The sequence below is a fragment of the Puma concolor genome, chromosome B1 (genome assembly GCF_028749965.1).
Source record: "Puma concolor isolate L17-30 chromosome B1, mPumCon1.1.hap2, whole genome shotgun sequence".
In the NCBI taxonomy this organism is placed as follows: domain Eukaryota; kingdom Metazoa; phylum Chordata; class Mammalia; order Carnivora; family Felidae; genus Puma; species Puma concolor.
Window position 1 is genome coordinate 106,570,278 of NC_141670.1, and position 21,272 is coordinate 106,591,549.

At 36.1% G+C, this 21,272-nt stretch overlaps 1 protein-coding gene across 2 annotated transcripts in view; it reads right to left on the reverse strand.

Annotated features, from left to right (window-relative positions):
• Window positions 1-21,272, reverse strand: part of LOC112858150 (bifunctional heparan sulfate N-deacetylase/N-sulfotransferase 3) — a 194,865-nt gene that overhangs the window by 110,003 nt on the left and 63,590 nt on the right. For both annotated transcript variants that reach the window (XM_086704318.1, XM_086704320.1), the window contains exons 3-4: window positions 20,740-20,827; window positions 11,458-11,612 (exon numbers count right to left, since the gene is read on the reverse strand). In XM_086704318.1, coding sequence (XP_086560444.1) covers window positions 11,458-11,612; window positions 20,740-20,827 — 243 coding nt within the window. The remainder of the gene's footprint in view (window positions 1-11,457; window positions 11,613-20,739; window positions 20,828-21,272) is intronic.

The window sequence follows — 21,272 nt, forward strand, 5'->3', positions numbered from 1 at the left end:
ATTTGATAAGGTTATAATAACAATATGAGCAAAAACCGTCCTTGACATCACATACTCCCCTTCAGGCATTACTCCAAGTTAACAACTTAGTTGAAAAACTGAAATGAAATTTAGTATGCCAAATGCATTAAGAAATTCCAGTGACAAAACTTAAGGTAATAATTCAGCACCAATACTGAAATTTAAACTTCATTTTCACTGGTAGCCTCTAAGAAGGAATGATTTGGGGGGATAGATTTTTTTCTAGTCTTCCCTAATAATGGTGTAATCTATTTCAGGTAAGTTTCTATTTAACAGAGCATGCTGCTTTCCTCTCTTTGAGTTCCCTTCAGAATTTGTGAAGTGTCATCATATCACTGTTGAGTGTTTCATAAGTCAACATGCCACTAAGGGGTGTACTTTTGTGAGAATACTCAAAGGAATGATGTAAACACTTGTACCTTACACAGGCCAGGCGGAGTTTTTTGAATTGCTGCAATTTCTTCAAGTAAACACATGGAGGGGTTTGTAGAAATATAAAAAAAATGAATTTATGAAGATTTTTTTTAATGCTGTAGCAAAATAACCAAAAATAAAATGATCTACAGACACAATAGAGGAATCAGAGGGTTTAGTTTAATCCAGCTTTCTCAGAGTTTGAAGTGATGAGTTTTATGTGGACCTTTGGGTCCTTGAGAGGTAATAAAGCTATAAACAATTCAGGGACAGGCTCAAATTCCCAAGGTACTTGCAAACACATTTAATCTTTCTGAACATACACAGGGTTGATTAGAGTAGGAATCTTTAATTATGCCTAGTACCAGTTTTAATTGAAGTTTATTATTCCAGAAAGAATAAAAAAGTTGATACTGCTCTTTGTTATAACTACTGCATACCCTCTGATATTTATAATAGCCACCAGGACAGTTCACACTCGTGGTGCTGGTTGCCCAAACACAAGAAATTACATAAATTATATACACATCTATTTAAATGAAAAACATTGTAAAAAATCAGATTTTAACATTCTGAATTTGTTTAAAATAGCTCTTTAGGGAAGTAATAACATTCTGATTGTAATATTTTAATAACAGTATCAACTACATGGCAATTTTCAGTTATACCAACCATGCTGGTTACATGGGCTTTGGAGCTTGGAAGACCTGGGGTCAAACCCCTTCTCAGCTTTCACTGGCTATATGATTTAAGGAAAATTATATAAGCACTCTGAGCCTCACTTTCTTCATTTTCAATATGGGGATGATCAGCCTCACAAGTGGTTGTGAGGATATTAATTGAGGACATGTGAAAAGCACTAAGCATAATGTCTGGTAAATACATGGAACTCAAATTTCTCTTCCTGCATTTTGTCTAGAGAGTCCAGAAGCTTTCTAATTGAAATGCAAAGTTCTGTTTCATGTAGGGAAATAGCATAATAGAATTTCAAGTTTCACAGCGTTCCCTGATTTGAGCATGAATTGAACAGAACGGGGCATTAAGGAGGTGAGTTTGGATGCTGCTGCACGGATCTAGGTGTAGGGTGAAAGATGTGGAAGTGGAGTGGGGGTCGAAAGCAGTGAAATGGAGCAGGATATGGTGCAAAGAAAGAACTCATGGAAATAGCTGAATGATTGTGGACATGGAGGGGGAGACATGAAAAGGCCAAAGCGGATGAAGGGTTAGCATGTGTGTGGACCTTACTGTCATGTCTTCTTTTGCCATCACTTCCATCTCTGCCATGTTTATGATAACCTCTCAGAAAACAAATGCTTCTTCCATTTTAACTAAATGCAAGGCACTCAAAAAGGAAGGAGCAGTCAAAATTTAGTAGCAGCATGCGTGGATCTGGAAATAAACCTTTCCCCAGCTCCATCCCTGCATCTGACTCCAGCTCACCACAAAGAGTTTCTTGGAGATTTCATAAAGGCTTTTAGTTCATTTTGTGCCCAAATAAATTTGGGCAGTGCGGGACTATTTTCATGTAGGACATGTACTAAATTTATCTTTCTTTTTACAAAACCAGTTTAAATTACCGTACATGTGCTGGAGATGCAGTGTAGAATTTTTTTTGTCTCTAGAGAAATACAGGAAAGGAATTGAAGAATAGTTTTCTATACTCTCCAGCTTCTCAGGGAGCATGAAATCTTCCTATAGAATGGAAAAAATTAATCTGGAAAGGAATTTACAACGAAAAGGATTCTAAGTTCCTGATGTAATCAAAACCACTTTCAAAAGTGTAATGATGTATCTAAATAAGAAAAAAAAAAGGTGTGCATCTGTAGAATGGGTAGGAGGGGGTATACAGAGCTTCTAAGGAAAAGCAGCAGTTCATACCTACATACTTTAAATAAGTATACACAGAAAATTGGGAGGCTCAAACCTTGATGTTATTTTTGACTTGTTATCTCGTCTGGCTTCCTCATCATCCATCCAATAAGAAGACCTATTGATTCTATTTCAGAAATAGTTTATACATTTCTCTCCTTTATAATTTCACTTCTGCTGTTAGTTTTAAAGCTGTTCTTTATGTCCTCTTCTTTAATTATTTCCATAGTAATCCAATTTGTCTACTTACCTCCAGTCTTTCTGCTTCTCTCCATCCTCAACATTCCCACTCTAATATACTCTGATTTTTGTTTGTTTGTTTGTTTGTTTGTTTGAGAGAGAGAGAGAGAGAGAGAGAGAGAGAACAAGCTGGGGAGAGGGGCAGAGGAGGAGAGAGAGAGAATATTAATCAGGGTCTATGCTCAGCGCAGAACCTGATGCAGGGCTTGATCCCATGACCCTGGGATCACAACCTGAGCCGAAATGAAGAGTCGGACGCTCAACTGACTGAGCCACCCAGGCACCCCTAATATTCTCAGATTCTACAGTCTATGTGGAAGTGACTGAACTCTGGGAAGGAGATGACAATGTCATCTTGGAGTTCAAAATGCTTAAAATATGTAATTCTGAAAATAATTAGATGTGAAATTTCAGTTTAGGATAGAAGATTTTAAAACATTCTGATAGAAAAAGGTGAAATGATACACTAAAGGAATATACACTAGGAATACATTAAAGGAGTATAGCTGAAGAAGGATCGGGGATTCAAAAAATGTAATGCGTCCTAGAGAATTATAATTATTCAAAACAAGGAAGAAAACATCTATTTACCATCGTGATTAAGAGTCAGAAATCTCTGAATTCGAGTGCCAGAACTGTGGCTTTGCTTTGTGGATGGGAGTAATTACTAAATAAACCCCTTCAAATATCATCTTTTTGTGTTCTATAAAATAGAGATGAGGTCAGAAGGGTTGAGACAGGAATTAAATATGATTAATACAAGAAAAAATAAGATTATTAATTAAGAGTTCTAGACACATAATGAAGGGTCAGTAATACTAGCTATTATTTAAAGAAACTACTTATAGGGCCCTCACATTCACCAAGGCTTAAAACAGGTACATGAGATGAAAGCAAGTGCAAATAACCAAAGACAAAAACAACTAACAAAACAAAATAAATAAAAATGGTAAAAAAAAATGAAGGAGGCTAAAGCTCAAAATAAATTTATTTTCCATAAATTGCTAATTAAAAACAACTCTAATCAGCAAAAGATACACAAAGAATTTAATTCCATGTTCACAGTTGGAAAGGAGGACGCTGAAAAATTTTGATGATTGGGTAAGAAAAGCAGAAATGCCCAATATCTCTTCTGATTCTACTTTCCCTATCAAAGAGAACCGCTCTTCAAAATACGTATGATGGTATAAACATAAAATTAGAATAAAAGACACGAGGAACTAAATTGTTAACTATAATGAACTAAAGTACTTCAATATTTTCCAGGCTCAGAAGAGCATGTCTTAAGGGAATTAGAAATAATAAAACTTGTAGACTTTTAATTCCTTTGAGACGTGCTCTTCTGAGCCTGTTCAACTTGATCAACAACTTGATGAAGATGCAAAAGTCATACTGATAAAGTATACTTGTAAAATATATGGATGACACAAAACTAGGACAGAAGTAATGCATGTTAAATAACAGAATCAATCTTTACAAGTATGGTGATATACTGAAACACTGAACACATGACAAATATGAAATGTTAAAGGGGGAGTTTTAATCGCAAAGCTAGCATTCAGTTTACAAAAGCTATTGGACAAAAACAAATACCTGAAGGCTTAATAAATAGCTCATGGGCAGAAGGTCTGGCAGACACAGGTGGGATATGATGGTTTAAAAAAAATGTGCTCTTGGCTACATAAATAGAAGTAAAGTACATAAAGGAAAAATATTGTACTGTTTTCTGTTCTGATAATGGTCACATGGGGCAACATATATATGGAAGGAGAATGGCAAGTTAGATGTTGTACAATTATGGCAACTGGAACGATGAGGGGATTTGAAAACCTATGGAATGCTTCAAGATACATAACTTAGAGGTATATGTGACTGTGTTAATCATGCCTTTTTATTTTCTGTATTTCTGATGCTCTGACATCTGAGACCTTGCTGACCCGGGAAAGACTGCCTCTCCCAGGGCTATCCAGTTCCTAGAGACAGTTAAACACCTATCCAAGAGCATGCTCTTCAAATGTAAACCAACCTGTTCAGGGTCCCTACTCTCAACCACTTCCATTTTTTTGGCTTTTGTTTTGTTTTTTGTTTTCTTTGAGACGAAAGGGTGCAAGTGAGCGAGGGGCAGAGAGAGGAAGAAAGAGAGAGAGAGAGAGAGAGAGAGAAGAGGGGCTCACCCAAAGCAGGGCTGTAACTCACCTAATACGGGGCTCTAGCTAGTGAACCGTGAGATTTCGACCTGAGCTGAAGTCAGATGCTTAACCAACTGAGCCACCCAAGTGCCCCACAATCACTTCCTTCTTAAGCTGAGGAGCTACCTCCCTTCCCTAATCATCTCAGGACCAGGTATAACACCATTAGAAACCTGTTTACCATGCCTTGTCTGGCTTTTCCTGTAGGAACTACAGGATTCCCCATACTCTCTCTACTGACTCTAGTGCTACACCATGGGGCCTGGATGGTGTGGTGTGCTCTCTCCTCTTTGGAAACTTTGATTAACAAACCAGCTTTTCAATTGCGGTCGTCTCCTGATCTGATGAGCTCACCATACCCAAATAACAATAAAACCTACATTTTTTTTTTAAATTTTTTTTCAACGTTTTTATTTATTTTTGGGACAGAGAGAGAGCATGAACGGGGGAGGGGCAGAGAGAGAGGGAGACACAGAATCGGAAACAGGCTCCAGGCTCTGAGCCATCAGCCCAGAGCCTGACGCGGGGCTCGAACTCACGGACCGCGAGATCGTGACCTGGCTGAAGCCGGACGCTTAACCGACTGCGCCACCCAGGCGCCCCAAAACCTACATTTTTAAACAGTAATGATAAAATCTTAAGATCTGGAAGAAATATTTATTATGTTTTCATCTACCAAACATTGAGCACCTATGAGGTGTCAATCACCATTCTAGGTAAAGAACCTAGATTAGAAGAAAAACGCTACCTGAATATATAGGATTGTATTCCCTTTCCTATGGCTTACTTTCTGAATGTACTTATTTAAGTTCCTTCTAAATCATATAATTGATTGATTATACTCAGGAGTAATATTCAAAATATTTGCCAGCCAGCATGCTATACCACTAATCATTCAGAAAACTGTTGTCAGCGGTCGAGCTGGAGATAGATGCTGGAGACTCTGAGCCAGGCCCCTTTAATTGTTGAGCAGTTGGGAGATTTGGGACATCCTGGGGGAGGATGTGAGGTGGTAGTGGGGGTAAGGGTGTTAGCACTGACACATTTTGATATTGGAATCACTGAGATGGCCATCCTCGAACTTTTAAGTTGAATATTTGTCCTGATAATACGTCCTTTGGTCTCCTCTTCCATCTCTTGGCCTTACCACGTTCCTTCAGCCATTATTTTTTATGAAGTAAATTATAGACTTCACCATATTGGTCATCATGCTCTGAATAATGGCTAGTGTCTTTTTAAAACTGTGCTACTTGGGTAACTGAAGAAGTGGTTACCAGCTCCAAGTGGACTTTCACATCCTGATTTGAACTCTATTTCTATTAGGACCACAAGAACTGTGCTTTGTTTTCAATATCAGTAAAGTAAAAATCGAATGTGTCTTTTTACGAAGTGCTTCATTGAAGTAAAAATGATAGAATTCATTCATTCTCTAGCTGGCAAGCAAACTAATTAAAAGATTATCATATATTCCTTAAGCCAGCAAGTCTTTAAATATATTTTAAATTACATTTTGATACTATAATCTTTATTTCCATATTACAAAAGTTAATGTGCTCACTAATCTAAAAAGTTGTGACAATAGACATTTCAGCTAATGTGAATTAGCAGTTCTGCTGAACTTGGAAAAGAAGGGGGCAAAGACAAAGGACACTATTTGAAGAGTAATGATAATGCAGTCAAAAAGTACAATACTTGGCAAGATTTTATGTTTTCAGGATTAGAAACATTGTTCTACTACTACTAATTTTAATAACAATTGTCTATTACAGTGTTAAGTGTCATCTGATATTGGCAATGAGTTCTTTGATGAAAATTTCCACTAATTATTTTTTCATTAAAAATTAAGCCACCATAATTTATCAAAAATGTTAGCTCTAATTCTTTAATTGAAAGTATATACATATTGATGATTGTTTTGAGGCTTAAATGCAATGTTATTTTACTTATTAAATGGAATTTTGTCCAATTTTAAAAGCTGTACAATAGATACTTTATAGCAGATTTAAAAAAACTGTTTATTTATTTTGAGAGAAAGAGAGAGCACAGGCAGGAGAGGGGCAGAGAGAGAGAGGAGGACAGAGGATCTGAGCCTGACATGGGGCCTGAACTCTTGAAAGGTTAGATCTTGACCTGATTCGAAGTCAGACACTTAACCAACTAAGCCACCCAGGCATTCTGTACAATAGATATTTCAAACTGTGTTGTAGGTCATTAACAAATGTTATAATTAATCCTTGCTTCAGATATGGGTATCATGCAAAAAAAAAAAAAAACACCCTTGTTTACATTTCATTTTAATACCTGAAGCAGCCCATATTTGAAAACTAAAAATATTTTCTAATCAACCTCTAAAGCTGTATTTCCTGGTGGCTGTAATCATTAAATGCAAGTTTGCCTAAAGGATTTACTTGACCTTCCATAATAAGCTATTAGAGCTTTCAAAGCTAAATTAAAATGGACATCAAATTCCCTTGTGAGACAGAAGTGTCCAATTGTGCAAAAGGATAATAGATCAGATGTATTTGCTAAAACCCAATGAAAATAACAGGTATCTGGTTATAGATGGTGATAGAGAACACTCAGACAAAAGGGCTTTACATCATAGTCTCAGATTCTCTTAGTTGGAAACATACTTTAAATGTTTTCTAACTCCATCATTCATTTGAATATTGAATTTTATCCATGAGCTCCAGTCTTGTCTGAATACCCACTTGCTCCCAGGCCAGCACATTGCTTCTCTGTATGTTCTTTCAGTTCCTTCACTGGGAGAAACACAAATGCTCATTTTTAAATTCAGAGCCTCTAAGCTGGTGGAGAAAAGCAGGATGCTACCCAGTTTAGAAATGCACTGTTAGCACAGGTTAAGCTTTTCCTTGTTTCATCTAGTGAGCAAAACTTCCTCTAGAATAATTTCCATTGAATTAAAGCAGTCTTTCTAGGGGCGCCTGGGTGGCGCAGTCGGTTAAGCGTCCGACTTCAGCCAGGTCACGATCTCGCGGTCTGTGAGTTCGAGCCCCGCGTCAGGCTCTGGGCTGATGGCTCAGAGCCTGGACCCTGTTTCCAATTCTGTGTCTCCCTCTCTCTCTGCTCCTCCCCCGTTCATGCGCTGTCTCTCTCTGTCCCAAAAAAATAAATAAAAACGTTGAAAAAAAAAATTTAAAAAAAAAAAAAAAGCAGTCTTTCTATCTATAGATGACAAAAGAAACTCATTCACGTGGAAAGGTCCTCAGATTTAGTTGTCTCCTTTCCCAACATTTTAGAAACTCTGCCTATCTTAGTTTAGGGGACCTCTGGGAACCTCAGGAAAAAGTTGCCCTATGAGTTCCACCTCTAGTTTTCAATTTCCTTTATGTTATCAGAATTATCAAATATTCTTTTGGATTACCAGACAGAAGGGAAATCTAGACTTACTCCTTCGAACTGGGTTGAGAGGCTAGTGAGAAAGCCTGGGCGGTTACAATATATGCCATTTTAGAAGACCTGGATTTCTTGTCTTAATTCTACCCCCACGAAGCTTTATAATCCTGAGTAAATCACTGTATTTCTCTGATTTTCACTTTCCTTTTCTATAAAGTGAGAATGAATATAATTACAATTCAGGATTGCTATAAGAATTAAAGGAAATAATATGGAATGTACAAAAAACGAAAACCCTTTTCTCATTACCTCTTTAAATTTAGCAGCAAAGCCTCTTCTTTGTAACCCTAATGCCTTGATGGGAAGTAGAAGAGTTAACACATGTTTAGAAAATGTGTAGAATTCACATTAGCCAAATGTCATAGCAATTCAGAATAAGCTTTTAAACTTGAGGATTTTGGTTCCTCTCACCTGTCACTCTAAATGCCTCCCAGGAGCCTAGGCAAAAATTGAAGATGGCAGCTTTCTGATAGTGAATAGAATGATAATCAAAACAACAGCTGCCATCACTGTTTGTGAGGTGCCAATCACTGTTCTCAATTGCTTTACATATATATATTCTCTTTCTTGGGATTATGGCTGGGCGGGACTGGTCCTGGATTTGTCTTTTTTCTTATCTGTCCTTTGCTGACTCCCCACCCCCCCCCCCCCCAAAAAAAATCCATGGGTCCTATAATTGATTAAATATTAAAGAACATATTTGGCCTTATTTCTGAAGATCCTTCATGACTGTTCTCTGCTGCTTTGAGGATCGTAATTTGGGTTGTCAACCTGTACTTAGGAAAGAAATTTTAAAGAAAATGTCCTTTGCTTGGCACTTGAGTGAGGAGGTTAAGAATGACCAAATTTCAGTTCTGAATTATTCAACTCATGATGCTTTTTAGTTGAGAATTCTAAAAAAATGTATATAATCCCTGTGCATGTCTGTTCTCATTATATGCACTTTCAAGTATTTACACTTGTTTTAATACAAACATAACATTCAGTGATCCATCCATTCAAGTAATAATAGAATACTATTGTTTAGATACTATGTAGCTGCAGAGGAATATAGATAGCAGTTAATGTCATGTTCATCACATTTGCCTTGATAAACTAGTTTTTTGAAAGCTACCAAAAACAACAAACAACAAAAACCTTCCTGCTTACTTCTCCTTTTTAATCTTGTACTAATACTTTCTTTTACTCTATGTATTTCTTCTTTCACTATTTCCTTTCTTTCTCCACAGATTAAAGAATAAAAGTAATTTTCTTCTTCACATCCTCTCATGCTGATTAATGTTGCTTATATCAGCAAGTCTTAGACTTTTGAAGATGATAGAATTAATGTTTGCTGCATCGAGATAGGATTTTTAGTGCTCTCCATTAAAACGTGTGACAATGTTTACACACTCTTACATGCTGTTCGCTATTTCTGTTTATATTCTAGGGGGATAAAGGAGGCTCTTCATCTCACAAGAGTTTGCAAATTCTATCAGAACATTTTCACAATATCAATATGGAGGACACTATTCTCATTTTCTTGACAAAATATCAGTGCATGCCCGTCGTGCACTTGCAGCTGCGTATCTAATTTGGGCAGTCACTGAAGTTCAAAGACAAGTATGGGCTTCTAATGCTATCCATAAAGTGTTTGGCCTTCTATATCCTCAATAGAAAAATGTATTTTATAAATTCTTACTTTTTATTGTGCACCTTTAAGTAAGGTACCATGTGGATCAATTACCTGAACATCCTGGCTCCAGCAGTTTACATAGAATACGCTCTATGATAAGTGAGTGTCCGTACTCTGAAATTCTAAGTGGCCAAAAAGCTAACAGTTGTATGGTCAGGTGGCCGGCAAAGGGAGACATAACCCTTGACAACCACAATCGCTTATGTCATTTCAGGGTGAAATATGTTAAGAAATAGAACTATAATGTTTAAGAACATATGATGTTGGGAACTATACTGTTTAAGGACTATAATGATGAGAAAGGCATATATGTGGAAAAGCCTCAAAGTTGAGCAGTTGTACTTGAAATCAATCATTTCTAGTTATGGGGTTAGAACTTTAAATCTCTGGTAAAACATTTTCTGTTTGTCAAGGGAGCAATTATATTTTAAGTTTTTCAAAATCATATTTAAATTAACCAGCATTGTGTATTTTAATTCATTTTACACACTGGGATAAGTCTACAATTAGTAGGATTTGCTTAGGAACATGATATGATGGTTTTAGAATTATTCTCAATATAAATAATTTATGAACTTTGTAATATCAGCTTTATGGTTTGGAAATAAAAAATGCTATAATAGATAAAAATATATTACATTTCAAATCCTTTTTGAATGATAATTTCTGTTGCCTTGATCATTTATGCTACAAATACTTATTGAGTACCTTCATGATATAGGAGCTGCCATGCCGTGATGAACTGAATATAGTTCCTACCCCAAGGCACTCCCTGCCCAAGGTGTGAGAATGCTGGGTAAATAGACAAATGCCTATCTGGAGTCCTCCATGTGTTTGTGTGCCATTAGTATTATTCACAGAAACAAACATGCTATATTGGGTTGTTAATCACTATATACCATCCCTGCTGCTTACAGCACATTTTCTCGTACACTGTACTTATTAGAACTTCTACTGTAAATTTCCCTGTCAGGAAGCAGAAAGCCTTCAGTAGAAAACAGTGTACCAGTCAAGTGAATGTTCCATCACTATAACATATATGTTTGCAATGTGTTTAAATGGTATTCCTCCCATTTCCATTACCTTTCTGACTCAGTCTTCATTACCTAGTGCCCACATTATGGTCTCCTTACATGGTCTTTTCCCTCAGCCTCATTATACTCCAGTGCTTCCTGGCACGTAAATTTTATTCTTATTTCAGGTGTACCTAGAGTCCTGTTTCCACAAGTACATTTTCCTGGCCACTCCCAATGACACTTATTTCTCTGAACTGTTGGTTCTTATATCTGTACAGTTTAGTAGTAGGTTATGGAATATCTCATTTTGTTGGAAAATTGTTTTGTGTGCATATTTTGCCTTCCTGATATAGCAAGAAGCTCCTTCTGGACAGAGAGCCATGTCTTATGAGCTCTGACTAAACTGTCTAGTAGGTAAGTCTTAGAGTGTCTTGTGAAGTTTTTCCTAAATTAGAACCCTCAAAGTATTAGGCATAGTACTGAGCGTCCCCTACAAATTCAAAAGTCACATACTGAAAGGCTAAAATACCAACTTGTTCTAATATCAGTGTATACTAGCTCAATGTAATATTCAAAAGAGTTACTAAGGCAAATTTTTTGATTGAGAATTACTTACTAAGGCAAATTTTTTGTTGAGAATCATTTGCTCCACCAAAGATGACTCATTATGGAAGAGGTGGGGTTGCATATGGCTCCACATATGAGGAAACCACCAAAACTCATCCACAGACCCCAGAAGATGGTCATCCCCTTCATCTTCTTCTTCAGTTCCTTTGGAGGAAAAAAGATTATTCAATTAATCCCAGTTGCAATGATTGTCTGCCTATCTATATAAATTACCTATCTATCCATCCATCCATCCATCCATCCATCCATCCATCCATCCAATTATATACACACATATATGTACTTAGAAGACACCATTTATACTCTTTTTGATACATATAAGGCTTGAACATGAAATGTAGCAAAGGAAAACCTGTTACTTGGGGAACAACAAGAGACTGTGACAAAGCTCTTTTAAAAGTTTTTCAACATAAGACATAGGTATAAAATCACTGCAAAATGGAAATACACAACCATTCCCAAGGACATTAGAACTCTCTTATTGTATTTGTATTAACCTGTAGTTTGGAGGAAATGGAGGGATGAGTAGGAAATTGAATTAAGGGAATACGAGTAAAGAAATGAGTGGCAGAGCTCTAGCAGTAGGTCTTTCTGATATAGGTTGTGACATCATAGTCACAAAGGAGTAATTCTATAATTTATTTGGGTTCCTCATTAGCTCTGAGAAGAAGCTACTCAGCATTTAATGAAAAATATGGCATAAACAAGGGGGAAAAAAGGAAATGTAGGAATTGTTATTGGGTAAATGAGAGAAAGCGGAAGGGAAGAAGGGAGAAAGGATGAAAGTGAAGGAAAGAGGCTGAGAAGTGATGAAGTCATAGTAAAACAAGCCAAGCTGATCCTTGGTGGACTCATGTTTCTCATGCTTGACCTTTTTCTCAAGTTCCTGGAAGCAGACTTTCCATCAAGAAACTCATATTTCTGGGGCACATGGGTGGCTTAGTCGGTTAAGCATAAGACTGTTGATTTCAGCTCAGGTCAGGATCTCACGGGCTCGTGAGATCAGTCCCGCATCTCAGGCTCTGTGCTGACCCTGTGGAGCCTGCTTGGAATTCTCTCTACTTCTCTCTCTTTGTCTCCCCCACTTGCACACATGCTCTCTCTCTCTCTCAAAATAAATAAACATTAACAACAACAAAAAGAAATTCCTATTTCCTTGAGAGTCAGCCCTGTTGCTATTCCTCTGATTTCTTCCTTTTTAGTCATGTTTTATTTCCTCCATTTTCCCTGACCAGCAGTTTAGCTGAGTGTGGGAAATTCCACAGTTTTCTTGAGGGGGATGGGACTCTCTTTGTTTGTTCACTGAAGCATGACATGAGAGCACTTTAAGGTGCCTCACCACTTTCCCGGCATATCATAAGATGATATTAATCATCACAAAGTTTTGCAACCACACTGAAATTTCAGCCACAACACTGAATCTAATAAACTCTTAGAATATAGAATAGTAGGTTCTTCAAATGATGTCCTCTCTGTGTGGAGAAAATCTTCTCTCATATTTTCAAAAATTTCATTTTTCTGATATGACGGGTTTCCATGGTGCCTTACAGGCTAAAGATGGAGGGTGCACTGCTGCTCCGACCCAGCCAACCAAGCCGGGTGCCTGTTACTACTGTTCTTCTATTCTTTTTTGCAAGAGAAGGAAGGCAGAGTCCATTGGCAGGAAAAGAATCATGTCCTATGATTTACTGGGCAAAGAAAGTGACTTACTAAAGATAAAGGTGTAGTATGAGGCTGCACACTCATTCTAATTAAAAAAATTTTTTTTAAATTTATTTTTGAGAGAGAGAGAGAGAAAGTGAAAGAGAGAGAGAGAGAGAGAGAGAGAGACAGGGTGTGAGTGGGGGAGGGGCAGAGACAGAGGGAGACACAGAATCCAAAGCAGGCTCCAGGCTCTGAGCTGTCAGCACAGAGCCCGATGAGGGGCTCTAACTCATGGACTGCGAGATCATGACCTGAGCCGAAGTTGGACACTCGACTGACTGAGCCACCCAGGAGCCCCTTGTTCTAATTTATATAGGAAGAACAAATATTAGTAATGTAGGATGAATAGAATAACATAATACTTCAACAAGGACAGACTTCAGTTTCACTTTCATATGATTAAATACTTGCTAATATAAAGGAACTTTTTTTCTTTATATGTAAAGGGCACCTTTAAATTTAATGTTTTAGTTCCCTAATTTTTTCCCTCTTCATCGCACACCCATGTTACCATAATATAGTGAAACAAGGATAGCTTTTAGAGTCAGAGAAGTCTTTAGTTATAGGTTCCAATACATTTGAATTGTGTGATTGTAGGCAAGTCACTTAACCCCTTAATGTCTGTATTTATGTAGGTAAAAAGATGGATCGCAATACCTATTTTATTCTTTTTGAGAAGAAGTGGTACTATAATCCTGGCACCTATTGGATAATCTAAAATGCCTTTTTCCTTTCTTTTTTTATTTCCTACTCTTGTTCTTCTTGTGTCTTTTTCAGGTCTCCTTGAGTTTCGTTTTATTTTTTTCACAATGATACTGCATCAGAGTGTGGGGGAAGGTGTCACCTGCATGTTATGTGGCAGATGCCAAGACCAAGGCATCAAAATTAACTGACTGGCCTGATTAATGAGTCACCAGCTTCGGGTTTCTGAGTGATTATTTTACAGCTCAGGGAAGACTTCTAGAGAGGAATGCAAAGGAATGGGAATATGGAGTCAGGGTTTAGAATCTTTGATGACCCCAATCATTGCAGGGTTTTGAGTACTGCTACCTTTAGGTGATAAATATGGTGGCCCTGGTGAAGAAGCATTTGTTACATGTGACTGGTGATGCTTAAATACATGTTTTGTTTGTTTGTTTCGTTTTTGTTTTTGGACACAAGGATGATGTCATATAGTTTCACCACAATTAAACATCTCTACTTACATCCAAGAGACTCTCCTCTTGCTTAGCATTTTGTATGTCCTCAGGATACCATGTCAGCGAAGATTACAATCAGTTACTTATTGCAGTTTTACGGTCCCACACTGAAAAAAGGCATAAGTCTCTTGGGGTTTCCCAGTAATCAGTTTGTTCCTGGCTTCCACCTCCTCTGGATGCAGTGAATGTGGGTAGAGGGAGATGAGATTTCCTAGATTATGAAAAGTCACTCCTCCTACTGCTTTAAATCTCTATTCCCTGTCCCCTGTAACTCCTATCTTTCCTGCACCTTTCTTGTCATCTCCCCTTTGCTCCTTTTTCTACCTGGACTTTACACAAAGTTTATTTATCAGGACAGTGGAAAGGTAGCTTTGGAAAGATAGCTCAGGCGTTTGTTGTTCTTTCCTGAATACCATGGTGAAATCTGCTATTAAAATATTTATACATTTGAATCATGCAGGTATTAGACAAATGATGTCTGCCCTTTGATGGATTTATATAAATTCATAGTAGGCATAAATATATGCCTTTCCCTTTTCCTTTATAACTCTTTCTTATCTGATTTCACTTAATCCTACTTTGGGTATATTTTGTATCACAATTATATTGAGAATAAATGTCTATTGCTTATTACTTTAAACATTACGGTAAAAAGCAGTTGAAACATAGCTGTGATGGGCTGTCCTGGGCTCTTGCCACCCTTTTATCTCCTGACTTTTGCCCACCTTTGTTAGAACTGGAGGAAGAGAGAACTAGAAGTCAAATTCCCCAATTTTAAGTATCATTTCTTAAATTGTTACAAAACTATGCTGAAATCTAATAAAGTTAGTGCAAATTATTATTTATTTTGTATCTATTTAAATAACTTATCTTTCAGTATTTTATCTTCAATTTTTCCTGCCATGATATTTAAAATCATCATTGATTGAGACTCTACCTTTTGTCGAGCATTGTGTTAACTGTTTTATAAGCACCATCTCATTTAATTCTCACTACAACCTTATGAGGTGTGGGCTACTACTAACTCTATTCTTCAAATAAGGAAACTGATATTTGGAAAGGTGAAATAATTTGTCCCAAGTCACTGAAAAGGTTGGTACAGAAGCCAGTTTCTTACTGGACATTTTTATTGTGAGGTGTGGGAAGTGCTCAAGTAAGGAAAGAGGACAAATATTTCAGAAACAAAAAGGAAGGAGAGCAACTGCCTAGAGACATTCTTTAGCATTCAGCATTGGACAAAAAATTGAGTTGCCAGAAGTTTTTTTGTTTTGTTTTGTTTTGTTTTTTAATTTCTGTTTTGGGAAAGAAAGCTTTTAATTATTCTTAGTATTTTAGAGTTATTTTCTTTCACAACAAAACATGGTCAAATTTTGTCTCTGACCTATAAATTCTTTGTGTTTTAATTTAGAAATTTATTTTATTTATTTTTATCATTTATTGTCAAGTTAGTTAACATACAGTGTAGTTTTGGCTTCAGGGGTGGATTCCAGTGATCCATCACTTACCTACAACACCCAGTGCTCATCCCAACAAGTGCCCTCCTCAATGCCCGTCACCCATTTTCCCTTCTCCCCCACCCCCCAACGCTGATCAACCCTCAGTTTGTTCTCTGTATCTAAGAGTCTCTTATGGTTTGCTTTCCTCTCTGTTTGTAACTTATTTTTCCTTCCCTTCCCCTATGGTCTTCTGTTAAGTTTCTCAAACTCCACATATGAATGAAAACATATGGTATCTGTCTTTCTCTGACTGACTTATTTCACTTAGCATAATACCTTCCAGTTCCGTCCACATTGTTGCAAATGGCAAGATTTCAATATTTTTCTTTTCTTTTTTTAATGTTTATTTATTTTTGAGAGAGAGTGAGTGAGCAAGTGTGCTAGTGGCGGGCAGGACAGAGAGAGAAGGAGACACAGAATCTGAAGCAGGCTTCAGGCTCTGAGTGTCGGCCCAGAGCTTGACGCAGGCTCGAACCACGAACTACAAGATCATGTCCTGAGCCAAAATCAGACGCTTAACTGACTGAGCCACCCAGGAGCCCCAAGATTTCATTTTCCAATGCTGAGTAGTATTCTGGATATATATATATATATATATATATATATATATATATATATATATTCATATATATATTTCATATATATTTTCATATATATTTTTCATATATATTATATATATTTCTGTGTATATAGATATACTTATGTGTATATATATATATATACTTATGTGTGTGTGTATATATATATATATATATATATATATATATATATATCACTTCTTCTAATCCATTCATCATTTGATGGAAATTTGGGATCTTTCCATAATGGGCTCCAAATTCTAACCCAGATAAACAACTCCAAATTCAGAGCCCTTAACTATCATTCATTGACCAAATTTGGATTTTAGAAATAAGATCATCATTTATGAATTCGATATAATATTGCTCTTTACATTGTTAATTAATTCTGTAATATAGTTAGAATTTACCAAGACTGCTGGTTCTCCATGATCTGGGGAAATATACAAACCTAAAGTATCTATAGATAAGGGGAAGGAACCTTGTGCCATTCAGCTTCCTTTATTAAGGACTGCCAATTAAATATTAAAAATGCAATTTATCTAATGCATAAGACTTGGGCTCTGCCTGATCTAAAGTTAAGACTGTTTTTGGCACTTAACTAGCTGTATGACCTTAGGCCCCTCTAAGTTTCTATGTTCTTATCTAGAAACAGGGTAACATAATCTTTAACTCCTAGAATTCATTGAGAAGGTACATGAAAAGTGATTAGCTAAGTACCTAGAATGTGGTGCTGCTCACTAGAAGGGAACTATGATTTTATTTCCTTAATCTCTTTACTTCTCAAAAAATCCACAAATGCTTTGAAAACTAAATATATATCAAACGAGATGGAACCTCTTCCTGAAAGAAAGTCTTACTATTATGATAGTGCTATTTTTCTCCTTCCCTTTGAGATTGAATAAAATAGAATTTTTAATAGGATAAGGAATTACATATTTAGAAAGACAATATAATTCAATTAAACTTTACAATATCTAATTTTTGAAAGAGTAGGAGTATTAAACTTTACATCTGTTCCCACTAAAAAATGACTTTATTGGTTTTAGATAAGCCTAGCTAAGTTGCGTGGAAGCTTTCATATCATATGCAGATAACAAGATCCCTTCAAGCCTTGGCCTTAGCTTTCTCCTGTGTTCTACTTTCTTTGGCTTAAGTAGTGGCCATTCTTACTGTGAGCTGTGGGAAATGCCCATGTAGGGGAAAAGGACAAATATTTCAGAAACAAAAAGGAAGGAGAGTAATGGCTAGAGTCAATCTTTCACATTCAGCATTAGGCAAAATAATAAGTTGCCAGAAGTGTTTTCTTATTTCTATTATGTTTGGGAAAGAAAGTTTCTAGTTATTCTTAATATTTAGAGTGAATTTCTTTCACAATGCAACGTGGTAAAATTTTATTCTCTGACCTTGTTTCATATAAATACTAATAGTTAAATGGGATTTTACTTTCACTCAATCATTTGTTCATTAATTCATTTTCAGTAGTCATTGTTCTAGTTGCTGGTGTTACAACAGTGAAGACTTCATGGAGTGCTCATTTTAGTAAGGGAAGAGATGCAATAGATAAATAACTTAAAGACAAAGTACACCACTCATGATAAAACTCTTAGCAATCTAGGAATAGAAGGAGCTCCTTTAAGCTAATAAAGAGTGTCTACAAACTAGTCTGTTGAAAGAATTCCCCATGAAAATAGGGGAAAAAAAAAAAAAAAAACTACTGAAAGATTTCCCCTAACGTCAGGAATAAGACATGTGTCATCATCACCACTTTTACTTAATGTTGTACTAGAGAGCTAACCTAGTGCAATATAGGTAAGGAAAAAAATTCACAAGGCTCAGAACCATCAACAAAGAAATGCAAAATGAAATAAAAAATAAGACACCACTTGATACTGCATCAAAAAGCCCCACGAAGGAATGAATCTAAAACCAGTAAAAGTTTTAGCAAGTGCAATTAAAGATGACCTAAAGGCATTCAAAGATTGGAAGACTCAATATTTAGGATGGCATTTCTACCACAAATTAATAGATTTAATGCAATCTTAATAAAAATTCTACTAATTTCTTTATGGACATTGGTAAGCTGATTCTAAAAAGTTATATGAAAATGCACAGGGCCAAGAATTTCCAAGGCAATCTTGAAGAAGATGAGCAAAACTAGATATTAGTACTAAGTATGTTAGTATTAGTATTTATTAGCAGAAATTAGTATTAATTACAAAGGTACAATAAACAAGATCATGTGACGTACACAAATAGATCCAATGAACAGGAGAGTGTAGAGTCCACATATATGGTTATATATGACAATGATGACACTATGGTGGAGTGGGGAAAGGATGGTCACTTAATACTTGGTGCCAATTAGATATCTTTGTGGAAAAAAGAAGGTATCTTGACCTCTATCTCATACATACAAAAAAATCAACTCCAGATGGATTTCAGATTTGTAAGTTGTAAGAACATAGAAGCATATTTTTATGATTTTATAGTATGCAAAAATATCTTTAAAAAGACACAAAAAATCGACCATACAGAAACAAAAAGATGAACTAGGCTACATTAAGTATTTTTGGTCATCAAAAAACACCATTAGGAATGTGAAAAGAAACCTGAAAAATAGGAGAATGTATATTTGCAACATACGTAACTGACGAAGGGCTCATTAAGAATGTATAAAGAAGAAAAAGAAAAAAATAATACATAAAGAATTTCTACAAATCAACAAGAAAAAGCAAGTAACCTAACAGAAAAAAAATCTCAAATAGTTCACAAAAGAGATCTCCAAATGGCCAATAAATATATGAAATAAGCTCAATGTTACTGCTCATGAAAGAAATGTACATTAAAACCATAAAATATCTCTACGTGCTCACCAGAAAGGCTAAATTTAAAAAGACGAACAATATCAAATGTTAGTGAGAATGTGGAGTAACAAGAAAACTCCATACACTGTTGGGAATGAAAATCAGTACAACCATTTTGAAAACCTGGCATTTTTCTACTAAAGTTGGCCATAAGTGTGCTATATAACTAGAAATTCTACCCCTAGTTGATAACCAACAGAAAAAAAAATAGTTATGATCTCTGAAGGATAGGTACAAAAGTGTTCTTAACACGATTAGTCAAAAAAAGCCAAAAACTAGAAAAAAAAAAACCAACATCTACATTGGAAAGGAATGGAATAAGGAAATTTTGATATATTCAAACAATGGAATGCTATAAAGCAATGAAAATGAAAGAATTACAACTATACACAATAATATCTGTAAAACCAGAATGATATTGAACAGGGACACCTGGGTGGCTCAGTCACTTTATAAAACAAGCTGGATACAGAAGAGCTGATACTGTATGATTCCTTTTACACACATCTCAAAGCCATGCAAAATAGTTTATGATATTAGAAGCCAGGATACTGGTTTTCTTTGAGAGAGGCTAGTGACTGTGAGGAAGCACAAGGTAGGTGGTGCGGGGATTCTGGTAGTATTCTCTCTCTTGATTTGCGCTGGTTTCTTAAAATTCATTGAGCACCACATTTACTACTTATTGCACTTTTATATATGTAAGTTATACTTCAGTAGAAAAGGAAGGCAATTATATAATAACATGATGAATAAATGTTCAAACCATAAACATTTTGTAAAGGTTAAAAAATGCTATCTTAGGGGGGCGCCTGGGTGGCTCAGTTGGTTAAGCATCCAACTTTGGCTCAGGTTATAATCTCACAGTTCTTGGGTTTGAGCCCCACGTCGGACTCTGCGCTGGCACCTGAAAGCCTGGAGCCTGCTTCAGATTCTGTCTCCCCCTCTCTCTCTGCCCTTCCCCCACTCACACTCTGTCTCTCTCAAAAATAAATCAATAAACATTAAGAAAATGATATGCTAAATTGAACTGAATAATATGAGGAAAATAGAATAGGACAGAGACATGGAATGTAGGAAGATGTAAGAAAAGGTGTCACAAAATTTATTTATTTATATTTATTTATTTATTATTTTAAATTTATTTAATTAAATTCAAGCTAGTTAAAATACAGTGTAGTATTGATTTCAGGAGTAGAACCCAGAGATTCATCACTAACATAGAACACCCAGTGCTCATCCCAACAAGTGCCCTCCTTAATGCCCATCATCCATTTAGCCCATTCCCTACCCCCCCCCCTCCAGCATCCCTCAGTTTGTTCCCTGTATTTAAGAATCTGTTATGGTTTGCCTTCCTCTCTGTTTTTATCTTATTTTTAAATACAGTAGTCAGAGAGGCCTTTGAGAGTAATTAACTCCCTTTTTCTTACCTGTATGGTAAAATTTTCCTGAAAATCCAAGGTTGAACGTAAAATTTGTGATTTGTGCACGCAAAAGATTCTGAGTGTCAAGCAGGGCCTGAAATACATAATTAAAAAACAAAAATCGGGTTAGAAAATGTCATTGAGAAGTTTTAAAAGATATCTTCCTTTTGCATTCAAAGGGTAAAACTACTCCTTTATACATGAGAGAATTAAATGATGGAAAGTAGTGTCTTTACCAATTTACAACCGGAGAGATGCTTTCAAGATAACATAAACATATACACATATTTATCCTTCAGCTTGCAATAAATTAGCAAAAAGTGTCAGCTAGAAAAAGGAAGTTACATGAAAAGTTTATTCTGCATGTATTAAAGGAACTGTTATCTAGTACATAAAATATATCTCCTTTCATTTCTCAGGGACATAGATCACCAATTGTCAAAAGAAGGACACTCTTTAAGTGAAACTATGCAAGAACATATGTTGAAAGGAAACATTGTTATTTCTCAGATATGCCTTTGGTCTTCAAAATCCAAGAC